We start from the raw sequence: 14,876 nt of genomic DNA on the forward strand, positions 1-14,876 counted from the left end.
GCAAAATTTGTTGTTTCATCCTATTAGACAGACTAGAGAACTATCAAGCCTGAGATGGAGGTCTTCCTCGCAGGATACGGTAGTTTTGTTGCCAGAAGATGGTCAGGAAGGCCTGGCTGGCTAACAAAGACAGTCCTTCAGCTGCTGGGTGTAGTTCCAGTTTTGCATCCCCTTTGGCAGCAGCACAGAGGCTGCTGCAGTGTAGCCAGCCAGCAAAATTAGGAAATAAGGACCTCTTTTATTTACTCAGGCTGCTGAATCATGGGCATTCCTGTCTGCTTGGAGAAAAGTCAGGCAGCTCTACTTTCCACTGGAAGTCTCAGGAGTGCTTGGTACTTTCATCTCAGAGTGTTCACACACTTGTTTTAATGTGCTTTATGGAAATGGTGAAACTCAGCAAGTACAGTTGGTGTAGAAAAACATCTGCACTAACTATTCACACACATTTGCATCTTTAAATAGACTTTTAGGCCTTGTAGCCGATTTTCAGCAAAGTTTTCTGGTTGTGTGTGCTAGAGCTTTCTTGGAGTCAGTGAGTGTGAAGTGACTGGTTCCAAAAATTAAAAATTTACATGGACATGTTAAGTGCATCACATTGAAACTCAGAATACTTGCCATAACACAAAAAAGGCATTTACACTAAGTAGCACTTCGTGAGTGCTGAAGGAAAGAAAAAAAATTGGTACAGAAAATACATTTTAAAACTCCATAAACACTCCGTTGAATACCTGGACCCCTGTTCTGCCCTCACATGGATGTGTGCCACTCCTGGGGACTTGTATGTGTGCATCTGAATTTGGTCCAGAGTATTTTAAAACAGCTTGTTATAACATTAAAGATCAGTATTTGTAATGTTGACATAGCTTGGTACGTAGGTGTCTGCAGATTTATATACACGTGGCTGTATATACTGAGTAGCAGCAAACTGTTTTTTCTGTGAGAGTCATCAGCAAAAAGGGGTTTAAAGTCCTTTACCCCAACAGCAGATCAAACTTTATCCGCAACACAGAGCTGGCTCTGTGGTAGGTGCCCTTAGGAATGTGGGATACAAGTCCACATCCCAACCCTGTTGCTTAGCTGTGGGGACCTTCTGCTTAGCTTCATCATCTTCATCATAGGCTTCAAATGCCCAGGCCTGCTTGCCTAATGCCTGCGCACGTGGAGCAGCCTCAGGGCAGGGTAGCAAGCTGTGGATCACTGCCATTGTGAAGGAGATGCTCTTAATGGTTGCATGTTCATTGTATGGGGCAGCATCTGTGTGGGGAAGTGGGGGTAGATGGCAGGATAGGCAGTGCCATCACTCACGTCTTGCCGTAGCAATAATTACCGTTAGTCCAGGTTTCTTCCTTGATCGGTCGCTATCCTCAGACCCATTCCTAGACAGCCCCTAAGCTCACCAGGCACGCTAGTCCCTCACACACAATGTTCCCAGTGTTCAGGTTGAAGCCCGCACAGCAGAAGTCACTGCAGTGAAGCATTTCCCTTGTTGCAGAAGGAAGGTTTTCAGAAGTCCTTCTGCATGTCGCTGACAGCCGGCAGGCCCGGCTTTGGGAACCCTTTGTGTGAGCGCAGCCCAGGGGCCCTCCTTCCGGAGCGCAGTGGCTGGCTGCCACCGGTGCCCCTTCCACACCGGCTCTCCCCCACCTCACCGTGCCGGGGGGAAGTGTGTTGGCTCCATTGTTAGGCTCGTACTCAGGAAAATCCTGTTGTCCTCCACCGTGCGCTGTGCGGAATTCCCCGTGCCTTGCTGATCCTTCTCTGATTCTGAGAGATTGAGAGATTGTCACATTTCAAGTTAAAAGGAGGCGAGTCAGACTTGTGAGTGGTTTGCTCTTCTCCTTTTTGCACAATTACTCTGCAGAATTACTACAGGCTCAGATTGAAAACACAACAGTGAGGTGACACACAGAAATGTTTATATTTGCCAGGTGGAAAGTAAGAACCGGCTGTGTGCTGTAGTTATGCTTTCCTTACATTGTGTAAAAGCTGAGGAGAGACCCCCAAGCAGAACAAGGAGAATTGGGTGGGGGAAAGAGGCTGCCATGGCGTATGCCACGGTCATGCTCAGCGCTTGATCCTGACCCTGCTGCCAGCCCGACAGCCCTCTGAGATCCACAAGCCGGAGGGAATAGTTGTATAATAGGTAAAACCAGGCAGGCAGTGCCCACAAAAAGGAAGTGATTTACTACTGTGTCAGTGATGCTACACTATTTATAACACTTACTATATATTCCTCTAAACATTTATACAATAATATATCATTTCTGCATAGAATATACATCTTAATACTAAATTTGGTTACAAAATATGTTGCCTAGGCAGTCACAGACTATTTTTCTTCACTCGGTTGCTTGACATAAATTCCTGTTTATCTGCCGGCAGTGTCTGTATGTCAGACATATATTTGATATTTAAAGGACAAAAGGGTTTTCCACTTAAAAGACCCGGCTGAAAATACTAATTTAAAACAAAATTTTTAAATGTAGAAAAAACCCCTAACATCTTTTTCCTGTAAATAGTTGTTCCACTGTTTTGGTAATTTCCAGTTTTAGAGTCAAACCCAGCAATTTGGAAGGGCAGTACACAGATTTACAGTAAAAGTCTCTTGTGAATATTGCAGTCATTAATGTGCGAACTTAAAAACTCACCTGGCTGGTATTATTTAGCGGGTGTGACAATGAGTAACTTGGCTTCAGTACATTAGGAAGCATTTTAGCAGATGATAGTACTTTTGCTGGCAGGGAAAATATTTATTTTTCAATTTTTATCTTAAAAAATCAAACACCTTTGTTTTCAGTTCAAAGACATGGTACTGGGCTAGGGTTTGAGTTTGTTATTGAAATATATACCATTAGTGCAGATTTGTTCATAGGTAAATGCAGATATATATTGTGCTTGTGTGCAAAAGGTGTGTGTAATTTGTGAAACCCTACTCTTCAAGACGTAAACAAGAGGATAAAACCCCATGCAGTTTCCAACTTATCCTGAAAAAGCATTGTGTCAATGGGCAGGCATCCAGCAATGGTGTTTGGTTGTTTTCTCAGAGTTAGATGGTTGCCATCTGGCATTGATAGTGAGATGGCGTTGTCATCAGTTTGTAGATGCAGGAAAGGAATGAATCCTCATCTGTTTCCTGTGGATAAGCAAGAGGTTGATAATCTAGTAAAATCTTGTTACCTTAAAGAAAGCAGGCTTGAAATTTATTTACATAATATGGGCCAGCTCTAACTTTTATGTTGGTATAGTAAATTTCTTGAGAGAAGGCTGAAGATGTTAAAAAACTTACTGCTTTGCAAGAACACCTTAAGAAAGATACTTTTCAAGAGGTTTATCTGTCTTTTTCTGTGCTGTTACTGTAGTCAGTTTTACTTTTAAAAGGAAAAATAAACAAGCACCACCTCTGGAAAGGAACAGGAGGATTATTTGATGTAGAGTAATCTTTCAAGCATTCTTTTCATATTTTTAAAGAAGTTCTAGGTTAAGGTGAATATGGTTATTGTAGTAATCTACATTTAAAGCAAAACTGTACAGGACATCTGTTGAAAAAAAATAGTTACAACTTGCCATGTATCATAGATAACTAGTTCAATTTATTATCTGGCTAGCATTTCTGTTTTGTCTTTTCTTTGTTACTGGTAAATCTTTCAGCTTTAACCATAGTCATTTATCATTTTTCCTGTTTCCAGTTTTGTACAAGTCGCTTTGTCTGTGATCACCTCACAGTACAGGTTCTGCTGGACTGAGGAAGTTCAGCTGGCTGAGGCCTTTGCAAAAAGGAAGAAATGGTGGACAACCTCTTGAACTTAAAAAGGAAAAAAAATGCTGTTCACAACTGACCCTTTTGAAACGTTCTCATTTTCCTTGATCCTGGCTGTTGGTTTGTTAGTTTGTTTTGCACATTTAATGACCCAGCTGTCAGCATTCAGTGACTGAATTGTATAGTTACAGAGAAACCTGATTGCACTTTATTAGAGAAAACATCACTGTTTATACTGTCGTCGTGTTCCTCCCCTGTCATTTTGCCTATTATTGTTTAGAATAACACCCAAGTCTCTCTCAGTAATAGCCTTTAAAAGACTTCTGTGTTCAGAATCAATTTAAAGGTAAAAAATCCCAACAAAACCTGTGGCAAAGGAGGGGGAATCTTTTCATTAAGTATTAGGCGTGTGAGTTGCCTGTATTAATTTTAAATCATTCCTGTAATATTTTCTCCTTTCCTTCGACTCTTCAGATGCTCACATAATATGCAAATCATTTTACAATGGATACAAAAGAAACATTAAATATATTAAAATCTGCATTTTAATAAAGTTGTCAATGTATAATACATATCCTGCAACTGAGAAAGAATGATAAAAAGGCAATAAAAAGTTAATATAGGCACAGAAGTATTTAATAACTTTTAATGTTTTACACTCTGATAAAAATAAATGTGGTCTTGAAGCTGTTGGGTATAGGTATAAAAAGTATCCCAGTCAGAGTTTAATATGTGTTAGCTGTTTAGGAGTCGCAGATCTTGCTAGCTAGTAGCAGTAGCATGGTTCATATGCATTCTTCATCAGGGACTGTAATGATAGGACAAGGGGTAATGGGTTCAAAGTTAAACAGGGGAGATTCCGATTAGATATAAGGAAGAAGTTCTTTACTGTGGGGGTGGTGAGGCACTGGAGCAGGTTGACGAAAAAAGTGGTAAATGCTCCATCCCTGGCAGTGTTCAAGGCCAGGTTGGACAGAGCCTTGGGTGACATGGTCTAGGGTGAGACGTCCCTGCCCATGGCAGGGGGGTTGGAACTGGGTGATCTTAAGGTCCTTTCCAACCCAAACCATTCTATGATTCTATGATTTCTGTCCCCTTTGAACTGTAGGGATTAAGCTTGTGGGCTTGTTTCTTTCTCATTTCAGATGGAGTGGATGTTGAGGATGACCCCACTTGCTCATGGCCAGCATCATCGCCTTCTAGCAAGGACCAGACTTCCCCAAGCCATGGAGAAGGTTGCGATTTTGGTGAAGAGGAAGGAGGTCCAGGGTTGCCCTATCCATGCCAGTTTTGTGACAAATCGTTCAGCCGCCTCAGCTACTTAAAGCACCACGAGCAAAGTCACAGCGACAAGCTCCCTTTCAAATGCACGTATTGCAGTCGCCTCTTCAAACACAAACGGAGCAGGGACCGTCACATAAAGCTTCATACAGGAGACAAGAAGTATCACTGCAGTGAGTGTGACGCAGCGTTCTCAAGGAGTGATCATCTTAAAATTCACTTAAAGACTCATACGTCCAACAAGCCATATAAGTGTGCCATTTGTAGGCGTGGATTCCTGTCATCTAGTTCGCTGCACGGTCACATGCAGGTTCATGAGAGGAACAAAGATGGCTCTCAGTCCGCTTCCCGGATGGAGGACTGGAAAATGAAAGACACTCAGAAATGCAGTCAGTGTGAAGAAGGCTTTGATTTTCCTGAAGACCTTCAGAAGCACATTGCAGAATGTCACCCTGAGTGTTCCCCTAATGAAGACCGATCTGCTCTTCAATGTGTTTACTGTCATGAACTCTTTGTAGAGGAAACGTCTCTGGTGAATCACATGGAGCAGGCTCATAATGGTGAGAAGAAGAATTCATGCAGCATTTGCTCTGAGAACTTTCATACTGTGGAGGAGCTGTACAGCCACATGGACAGTCACCAGCAGCCAGAGTCGTGCAACCACAGCAACAGTCCGTCTTTGGTAACTGTGGGCTACACCTCAGTCTCTAGCACCACTCCAGATTCGAATCTCTCGGTGGATAGTTCGACAATGGTGGAAACGGCTCCTCCTATACCAAAAGGTCGTGGAAGGAAGCGGGCAGCTCAGCAAGTGCCAGATATCACTGGTCCTTCGAGTAAACAGGCAAAAGTTACCTATAGCTGCATTTATTGCAACAAACAGTTATTTTCCAGCCTTGCAGTTCTGCAGATACATCTGAAAACTATGCATTTAGATAAACCCGAACAAGCCCATATCTGTCAGTATTGTTTGGAGGTATTGCCATCTCTCTACAATCTGAATGAACATCTTAAGCAAGTCCACGAAGCTCCGGATCCAGCACTGATTGTTTCTACCATGCCTGCCATGGTGTACCAGTGCAACTTCTGTTCTGAAGTGTTCAATGACCTAAACACCCTCCAGGAACACATCCGTTGTTCACATGGATTTGCCAACCCTGCTGCTAAGGACAGTAATGCATTCTTTTGTCCCCATTGCTACATGGGGTTTCTTACAGATTCTTCTCTGGAAGAGCATATTAGACAAGTCCACTGTGATCTTAGCAGTTCCCGTTTTGGTTCCCCCGTGCTTGGAACCCCAAAAGATCCGGTGGTGGAAGTATATTCTTGTTCTTACTGTACTAATTCTCCGATATTTAATAGTGTTCTTAAACTGAACAAGCATATCAAGGAGAACCATAAGAACATTCCTTTGGCACTGAATTACATCCACAATGGAAAAAAATCCAGAGCCATGAGTCCTTTATCTCCTGTAACGATTGAGCAGACCTCTTTAAAGATGATGCAGGCAGTTGGAGGTGCTCCTCCTCGTCCTGCAGGTGAATACATTTGTAATCAGTGTGGTGCTAAGTATACTTCCTTGGATGGTTTTCAGACTCATTTAAAAACACATCTTGATACTGTCCTGCCAAAACTGACCTGCCCTCAGTGCAACAAGGAATTTCCAAATCAGGAGTCACTGCTGAAGCATGTTACCATCCATTTCATGATCACCTCAACCTACTACATCTGTGAAAGCTGTGACAAGCAGTTCACTTCTGTGGATGACTTGCAGAAACACCTACTGGACATGCATACATTCGTGTTCTTCCGCTGCACCTTGTGCCAAGAAGTTTTTGACTCCAAAGTCTCCATTCAGCTACACTTGGCTGTGAAGCACAGCAATGAAAAGAAAGTATACAGATGTACATCATGCAACTGGGATTTCCGCAACGAGACTGACCTACAGCTTCATGTTAAACACAACCACCTGGAGAACCAAGGCAAAGTACACAAGTGCATCTTCTGTGGCGAGTCCTTTGGTACGGAGGTGGAGCTGCAGTGTCACATTACTACACACAGCAAGAAGTACAACTGCAAGTTCTGCAGCAAAGCTTTCCATGCTATCATCTTGCTGGAAAAGCACTTAAGGGAAAAACATTGTGTTTTCGAGACGAAAACTCCGAACTGTGGAACGAATGGAGCATCTGAGCAGGTTCAGAAAGAGGAAGTGGAACTCCAGACCTTACTGACAAATAGCCAGGAGTCCCATAACAGCCATGATGGCAGTGAAGAAGATGTGGACACATCTGAGCCTATGTATGGCTGTGACATTTGTGGAGCAGCTTATACCATGGAGACTCTCCTGCAAAATCACCAGCTTCGAGACCACAACATTCGACCTGGAGAAAGTGCCATAGTGAAGAAAAAGGCTGAACTCATTAAAGGGAATTACAAGTGTAATGTGTGTTCTCGTACATTCTTCTCTGAAAATGGGCTCCGAGAACACATGCAGACACACTTGGGACCAGTGAAACATTATATGTGCCCAATCTGTGGCGAGCGGTTTCCTTCTCTTCTGACTCTTACTGAACATAAGGTCACACATAGTAAGAGCCTGGACACTGGAAACTGCAGGATTTGCAAGATGCCTCTCCAAAGTGAGGAGGAATTTTTAGAGCATTGCCAAATGCACCCTGACTTGAGGAACTCCTTGACAGGGTTCCGCTGTGTGGTGTGCATGCAGACAGTGACTTCCACGCTGGAACTGAAAATCCACGGGACGTTCCACATGCAGAAAACTGGAAATGGTTCTGCCGTGCAGTCCACAGGGCGTGCACAGCATCTCCAGAAACTGTACAAGTGTGCTTCTTGCCTGAAGGAATTCCGCTCAAAACAGGATTTAGTGAAACTTGACATCAACGGTCTGCCATATGGTCTGTGTGCTAGCTGTGTTAATCTCAGTAAAAGTGGTAGTCCAAGTGTCAACATCCCTTCAAGCAGTAACAGACAAGGCATGGGCCAAAATGAGAACTTGAGTTCCATTGAGAACAAAGGCAAGGCAGGGGGACTGAAGACTCGATGTTCTAGTTGCAATGTTAAATTTGAATCAGAAAGTGAACTCCAAAACCATATTCAGTCAATCCACAGAGAGCTTGTTCCAGACAGCAACAGTACACAGCTGAAAACACCACAAGTATCTCCAATGCCCAGAATCAGCCCCTCCCAAACTGAAGAGGTAACCCTTTTTTCTTTGCTCTTGACATCTTCCATCCTTTTGGAAAAAATCCCCCTTTTTTCAAGCTGTCTTGTCACTTGTCATGAAATGTTTAGGCTGAACCATGTTACATTTCCATCCGTAGCCATTAGCTAGTAATTACTTTCTTCTTGATATGCTTTACATCTTGGATTGAATTGTGTGGAGTAGGACTAATTCCAGTCTCCCTAGGATATTGTCTTCTGTATCACTGAGGAGAACTATCTTCATGCCAGCACAACTGAGATCTGGAATCTTACCCTAGCTCCCTTATGTGTTGGAATCCCCAGCTAGGAGTTATGCTTCCGGCAGAGAGATTTAATGACAGAGAGAATACAGTGAGCCAAAATGCTGGCAAACAGGGTGGATTTTAAAAAATATTTGTGAGCAACAAATTGAGGTGTTTTTTTGTAAATCGTGTTGTAGACATTCATTTTCCCCTCTTATAACTTATTTGATTAAGTAGAAGTGCAATACTAGCCTAAGGTAAATTGGGAAATCAGTCCTTTGGATGCAATTCCTCGTTGTGTTTTTCTTTCCATTCCTGATGAACAACATTTTGATGTCACTGAAGCACCTAGTGCCTGACGATTGAAATCCCATTCACACAGCATAATTTAGAAAGCAGATATCAAACCCTTGAAAGATCTCATCTGATTCCTCAGTCGCCAGAGACCAAGTAGTAACACCTGTATACGGGAAGGTAGGGGGGTCATATGCTGAGGGAAGGGAATCTGTTTGATCTTAGAAATGTTATCCATAGAATGACTTAGAGTTTATATTTTATGTATGGTGTCTTGCATAATGATCCCTTATAGTTCAGGAAGCTTAAAACCACAGCACAAACAATTTGTAAGGAATGATAGCTTTTGTTTCAAGAAAGCTTTTAGCCTGTAATGGTGCAAAGATGGTGCAACCCATTGCTGTGAATGTGTATGGATACCCTGTGGCTAGGGAGCTGTTGCTCTTCCATCACCTTCCTCACTCCCTGTTTGTGAGTCCATCTGTTGGGTAAGAAACCTCACAGCGTGTCATCCAACAGTGTTGTGCAAACTGGAGGGCAGGAAGGAGGGAGAGAGGGAGGAGGGAAGATACATAAGGACATGTGGGCCAAGAGGTAAGTGTTTGTGGAGTTACCAACAACATAGCTGAAGGATGGCTGGGAGAAGGCCGCTGAGGTAGCACAGGGCCTGGAGTGCCACAAAGAGGGAAGAGGAGCTGGGAGACAAGGGTGAAGTACTAGGCGGAATGCATCTGCCAAGGAAAGGGCCCTATGCTTTCATGACTTCTGCATCTCCAGTTTGCACACTGGCTGGTGATGGGGGACACCTGGGGACTGGGATGTGGTGTGGAGTTTATGGAAGGAGCAGGTTGTTAGACTGAGAACTGCAGGTCTAAGGAAAACCTTCTTTTCAAAGAAGAGGGAAAAGGAATGTCCGGTTAGGTGTGGTTCAGGCAGTGGCCTGAAAATGGTGGTCCTGTAGCCCTGCTGCTGAGTGGGAACTGCAGGATTAGCTGCATGTTTTTGATAGATTCAGTCATCCTGGTTTCTGTCTCTGTCATCTTGCCCCGAGTGACTACATGAAATTTCTCTTCCCAGTCATGTTGGAAGCCAGTTCCTCGTACCTCAAGCACAGTCAGAATAATGTGTGTTAAGACAGTTACTATGATAAGGTGTTACCAACTTGTCTTTCTCTTGCTTGTAAACTAGACAAAAAGAGATTTGGGGGTCCTTTGTGGTGATGTAAGGTCAGTTACCTTCAGTGTCATCAGTGAATCTTCTTGTACTTGGGTCAGGTATAATCAGAGTTCTTATGTCTTCATCTGATTGTCATCGTGTTCCTCTTCTTACTCCTTTCAAGTTCTCTCTTAGAAATGTATGTAAGATGATAAAGACTTTTAAACTACAGCAAGATTTATGAATAGCATTTGCCTGCTTTCAAATCACCATTTTGCCCCCCATTCAGAGCTTGTAAACTGATTTTTCAGTGTCTATGGTTCTAGTCTCCACAGAAGTAACATAGTCTTTCAGATTCTTTTCTCATGGGAAGCACAAAGCTATCAAGTTCCTGATAGAGCATTAATACTTCTGGAAACCGTAAATGCATATCTGTAAAATCCTGAAAGATAATTTATTTTTCTAACAGATATTACCGTTTTCAAATCATAGTGATGCAAGCATTATAGCAATGAGAATCAAAATTGAAAGTGGTAATACACAAATGTTTAATGCTATAGATTGGATGTCCAGGCTGAGGGAAATGAAAACATAAGCATATAACACAAACAAATTGGATTGCTAAAATTTGTTATTAGTCAGTGGCTTTGCTACTCTACTGGAAGGACATTTCTTGAATTGAATGGGAGGTTGAAGATGGCTACTTAAACATGTTACTTTGGGGAGATTTTCAACAAAAAAAAGAAATTATTAAGGAGTGAAGGTTTAATTTGCATTATTGAGAGTTATGTGGTTTAGATTTCAGCCTTTATATAAAGAACATTTCATTCCTAAGGCAAGAAAAATGTGGAGACTAGTTGTCAGACCATTAATAGTGCTGAATACCCTTTGTTACTCAGTAAAAGATTGCAGTGGCAAGAGTACTAGAACATATCTTTTTAAGATAGAAGGTAACACTAAGAAACACCACTTCTGGCTTCTTTACCAAGTATTCTCCTGGTTGAACTAGAAAACTTCCCATTTTAGCCTGTACTCAATGATGTGATAGAGTGCAGTTACCTTAACATGGTATAATGTCATCAGCCGAGCTCACCCTACTTGCTAAGTGAAAGATGTTGACTTGAATTATCTTCACTGAAAGTTACCTTTCAGTTGGGGAAGGAAATCATGAGCAGTGCTCATCAGTTACAACTCAAGAAACAGGGCAGAACTCATTAAGCCCATCATACTGCTGAATTCAGTACCCTGAGCCATCAAACGGACTTAAACAGGCAGATTGTATGGCTAGCTATTGAAAGAGCTCTAAAATTGGTAAATCTGCAGCTTACTCTTTAAGCTTAATGAGATGCCGAGTTCAGGTTGTAGCTATCTTGTAAAGACCGTGAATCATGGCAAGCACACTCTTAGGCTAGGATAATAATCTTCTTGGTGATAGCTAATGTTTAAAAGTGGAAAACAAGGTCTGATATGATAGTGAATTGGGAACTAAGCATCAGTCCTTTTTCTGTCACTCATTTGCTTTGTTGACTCAGACAAATCTACTTGAACATCTCTGCTTCATTTTCCTTATTCCAAAAATAAGATATATAGTTCCCGAAAAGTGTGTTGCCATTGAGATACAATTTCTGTAAGCACTTGGAAGATGAAAAGCAGTGTTCAAGAAACACTGTGTGGCCTTGCTTCTCTTGTTCCTCCTTAATGTGCTGGCATGCACTTAATGGGAGAACTCCTGTCTTAGCAGAAGTGACCTCACTTCTTAAGCTTCAACGCTTCTGTACATGCAGAATCATAGCAGTGCAACTGTACAATAATAGTAGTTATATTCTTAATTGCTTAGCTGGTAGGGGAGGAGGGAAGGGACTCCAGCTTACACCAACAGTTTACTGGTAAAACCTATTTTATGCTAGTGTATGTGCAACTGCACTCACTTTGGGGTCCTGTTGGTAACTTCCAGAGTAGATGCTCAGCAAGCGCAATTGCTTCTGTAAGTAGCTTAAGTTATGTATCACTTTGTTCAATGAATGTGAAGCTCATGTGAATACTGTATTACCTGTGGCAATGCAGACAGTGCTTTATTAATAATACAAGAATACGCTGGGTTTTCTGGTCCTGAGAAGAGAAGGAGCAGTGCAAGTACACTGCCAAATTACTGCAGGAATAAAGATGCTTACTCAGGTGTTGCAAAAGACTTGCAGAAACTCACTGTAGCAGAGTATCAGAAGTGCTGGACAAAGGAGAGAACTAGCAACTGTCACATCAGCTGAAGAACAGAATAAGTGTGAATCTGGGGCTGCTCTTCTGCCCTGTTGTGGTTCTTCAGAGCTGTATGCCAGGATGGGCATGTCTCAGGAGGGGACACCGGGTGCATCACAGCATCATACTGGAAGGAGCCATGAAAGTGCAGGCTGACAATGAGCTTGTGGAGAAGGGGTCACAAAATTCAGATGCTGTGTAGAGCTGGTGGCTCCTTGAAACTCAACTTATCCGACCTCAGATGAATCCAGAAGTGGTATCAGCCTGGGAGAAAGAATGGAGCTCAGGTAGGTGCACTATTTTATCATTACATTTTTCTCTTTATTCATGGGCCCTGAATCTACCTTTATTCTCTTACTGTTCCTCCCCCCTTCTCAAAACACTGCCAGACTCACAAAGACAGAAAACAGGAACTGCCTTTTGAAGTAGCTGGTTTGTTTCAACAGCATGCACTGGCAGTCAGAAATGGAAAGAAGAGAGAAAAGACTGTGAGCAACCCAGAAATGTTCCCAGATGCATGCTTTTGGCAGGGCAAGCAATAGCATTTTAGCACTATAAATCACTGTGCTTTTAACCGAAAAAAAATGCACTGAAATCAATACTCATGCATTTAATTGAAATACATAAAGAAATTAAAATAGTCCTCATCAGCAATCCAAGCTGATCATTCTGACTACAGGATTTTTATGAATAAGCACATAAACTTGTAATGTAGCTGTAAGAAGTAGTGCCTTGGGTTTCCTGTCAGTGAAGCCAGGCCCAGAACAAGTGATTTTCATGCTGGATTTTGGATCCAGGGACAAAAAGAGGTAAAGGTTTGTTGCTGGCACAAAGGTCTGGCTTTGAAATAGTTTGTAGAACTAATCTGTGGCAAACATATTTTCTGCTTCTGGAGTTTCAGAATGAGCTCACTAAAAATATCATTTTTGTCTTCTTGCATTGTTTTCACATTGCTTTCAGGAAAGTATTATTTAAGATACAACCATATATATCTTTAGGAAGAGCTATCCTGTTGTTCTTGCCACAGTAGGCCACCTTCACAGTTGGGCTCTAATTTCTGGTGGTACCACTGCCATGAAGTGGCTGACAAGATACAGACTTTAAGCACTTCTCTTCTCTTTGTCTTTACATTTTCGATAGTGAGTTATCAGACAGAGTCCTCTCTGAATTTAACAAGGGTAGTTATTTATTAGCCCGTTGCTGTAAATCCTGCCAAGTTAAGCAGCAAACTTCCTACCTTCTCGCGCACCATGAATTCAGTCTGTGTGAGGAAGGCCATATGTTGGTTGGGAGCTGCTGAATAGAAGCGAGAGGTGTAATTGTAGCTAGTTTTCTTATTTTCCTGTCAACTGATCTTTAAAATCTAATATTGTTTGTCTGTCTTGTTATTTGTTAGAGGCTTCAGATAGAGAATTTGGAGAGACACCTTCTCACACCTGTGGAGAACTGCATAAGAGGAAGAAAGGATGATGTGTTCTCCAAAGGTTTCAAGAGCACCAAACCAAGATTTCCATGAAACGATGCAGTGGGGTGGGAATGGCTGTTTGAAGAAAGGCAGAAGAACTGGAGAGGGACACAGGAATGTGGATGAAGAACTTAAGCATCTCTGGAGAGGCCAAATGTAGATTCAACAAAGCTTTATGAGACAAAATATCCTGAGATGCATACTCCCAACAGGTCAGCTGTGCAGCCCACTGTCCTCATGGGGCTTTCCCTGTACATGTATCTGCTGGCCAGATGACCAGGGTAACATGCCACAATTTTCCCTTCTACAGAGCCTCAGTGGAAAGTCAGAATAGTGATGAGTATTTGTAGTCTGACCTCAGAATTGGGTAGAAACAACAAGAAATTTCCTTTGTTTTTCTAGCCTGATTGTCTTTAGGGACAAGACATGGGAAGTCATGGCATTTCTTTTCGTCTGCTGGTTTGCATGCCTCTAGAGAGTTCTCTCTCTTCCTCATCTTACTTCTGCCTTAGTCTTGGCCAGTTTCAAGGAAAACTTCATAGATGAACAGGAATCTCAAAGCCTGTAAAGTTTTTACAATGTTTAGAAAGAGAGGCGACTCAGCAGGTGATAGAATCCAAACAGGAAAGAGGCCTTTTAGAAATCCAGACCAGGAAGATGGCTTTAACTGAAGTTTATACCTGTTTTTATGCAGAAGTCAATCAATCACAAGAAATGAAGCTCTAAGAAATCATGATTTATTCTTTGTGGTGCTCACAGACCGACTTCTTAAGTGACTGTAAATGTTTTGAGAAGTGTTTTTTACCACTGCTCAATAAAGTTGTTATATGTAATGTCTGTGTTATTTGTCTCATACAACAAACATATCACCCAAATTTGTTACTTTGTCATCAGGAAGATGAAATGGGCTAACCATTAATGTAAAATGGTTGTGTAGCCCCAGTACTGCTTGTTTCATGAAGTTGTACAAAATGAACATAAATTAATTACCTGATCCATAGCATCTTGTTAGAGAGTCCTCTTCTTTGACCTCCCATAGCTCTGTGATGGCTGGTAATAGATCTTATGCCTGATTGTTCAAAACCCTACGTACTTTTTTCTCCTACCAAACCTGTCTTTCATTTATTCCATTTCCTGCATTGTATTACAAATTATTGTATAAAATATGACCTGTAGTCATATAGCAGTGTTTTCTGCTGAATATGAC

General features: G+C 42.0%; 1 protein-coding gene and 1 long non-coding RNA gene across 10 annotated transcripts in view; both read left to right on the top strand.

Annotated features, from left to right (window-relative positions):
• Positions 1 to 14,876, top strand: part of ZNF521 (zinc finger protein 521) — a 234,059-nt gene that overhangs the window by 89,876 nt on the left and 129,307 nt on the right. For all 9 annotated transcript variants that reach the window (XM_030498653.1, XM_030498712.1, XM_030498663.1 and 6 more), the window contains one exon: positions 4,903 to 8,255. In XM_030498653.1, the coding sequence (XP_030354513.1) occupies positions 4,903 to 8,255 (3,353 nt within the window). The remainder of the gene's footprint in view (positions 1 to 4,902; positions 8,256 to 14,876) is intronic.
• LOC115613359 lies at positions 8,268 to 14,502 on the top strand. The gene is made up of 2 exons (XR_003993368.1): positions 8,268 to 12,491; positions 13,601 to 14,502. It is a non-coding gene; the product is annotated as an uncharacterized LOC115613359 (long non-coding RNA).

This window comes from Strigops habroptila, chromosome 1 (assembly GCF_004027225.2).
Source record: "Strigops habroptila isolate Jane chromosome 1, bStrHab1.2.pri, whole genome shotgun sequence".
In the NCBI taxonomy this organism is placed as follows: domain Eukaryota; kingdom Metazoa; phylum Chordata; class Aves; order Psittaciformes; family Psittacidae; genus Strigops; species Strigops habroptila.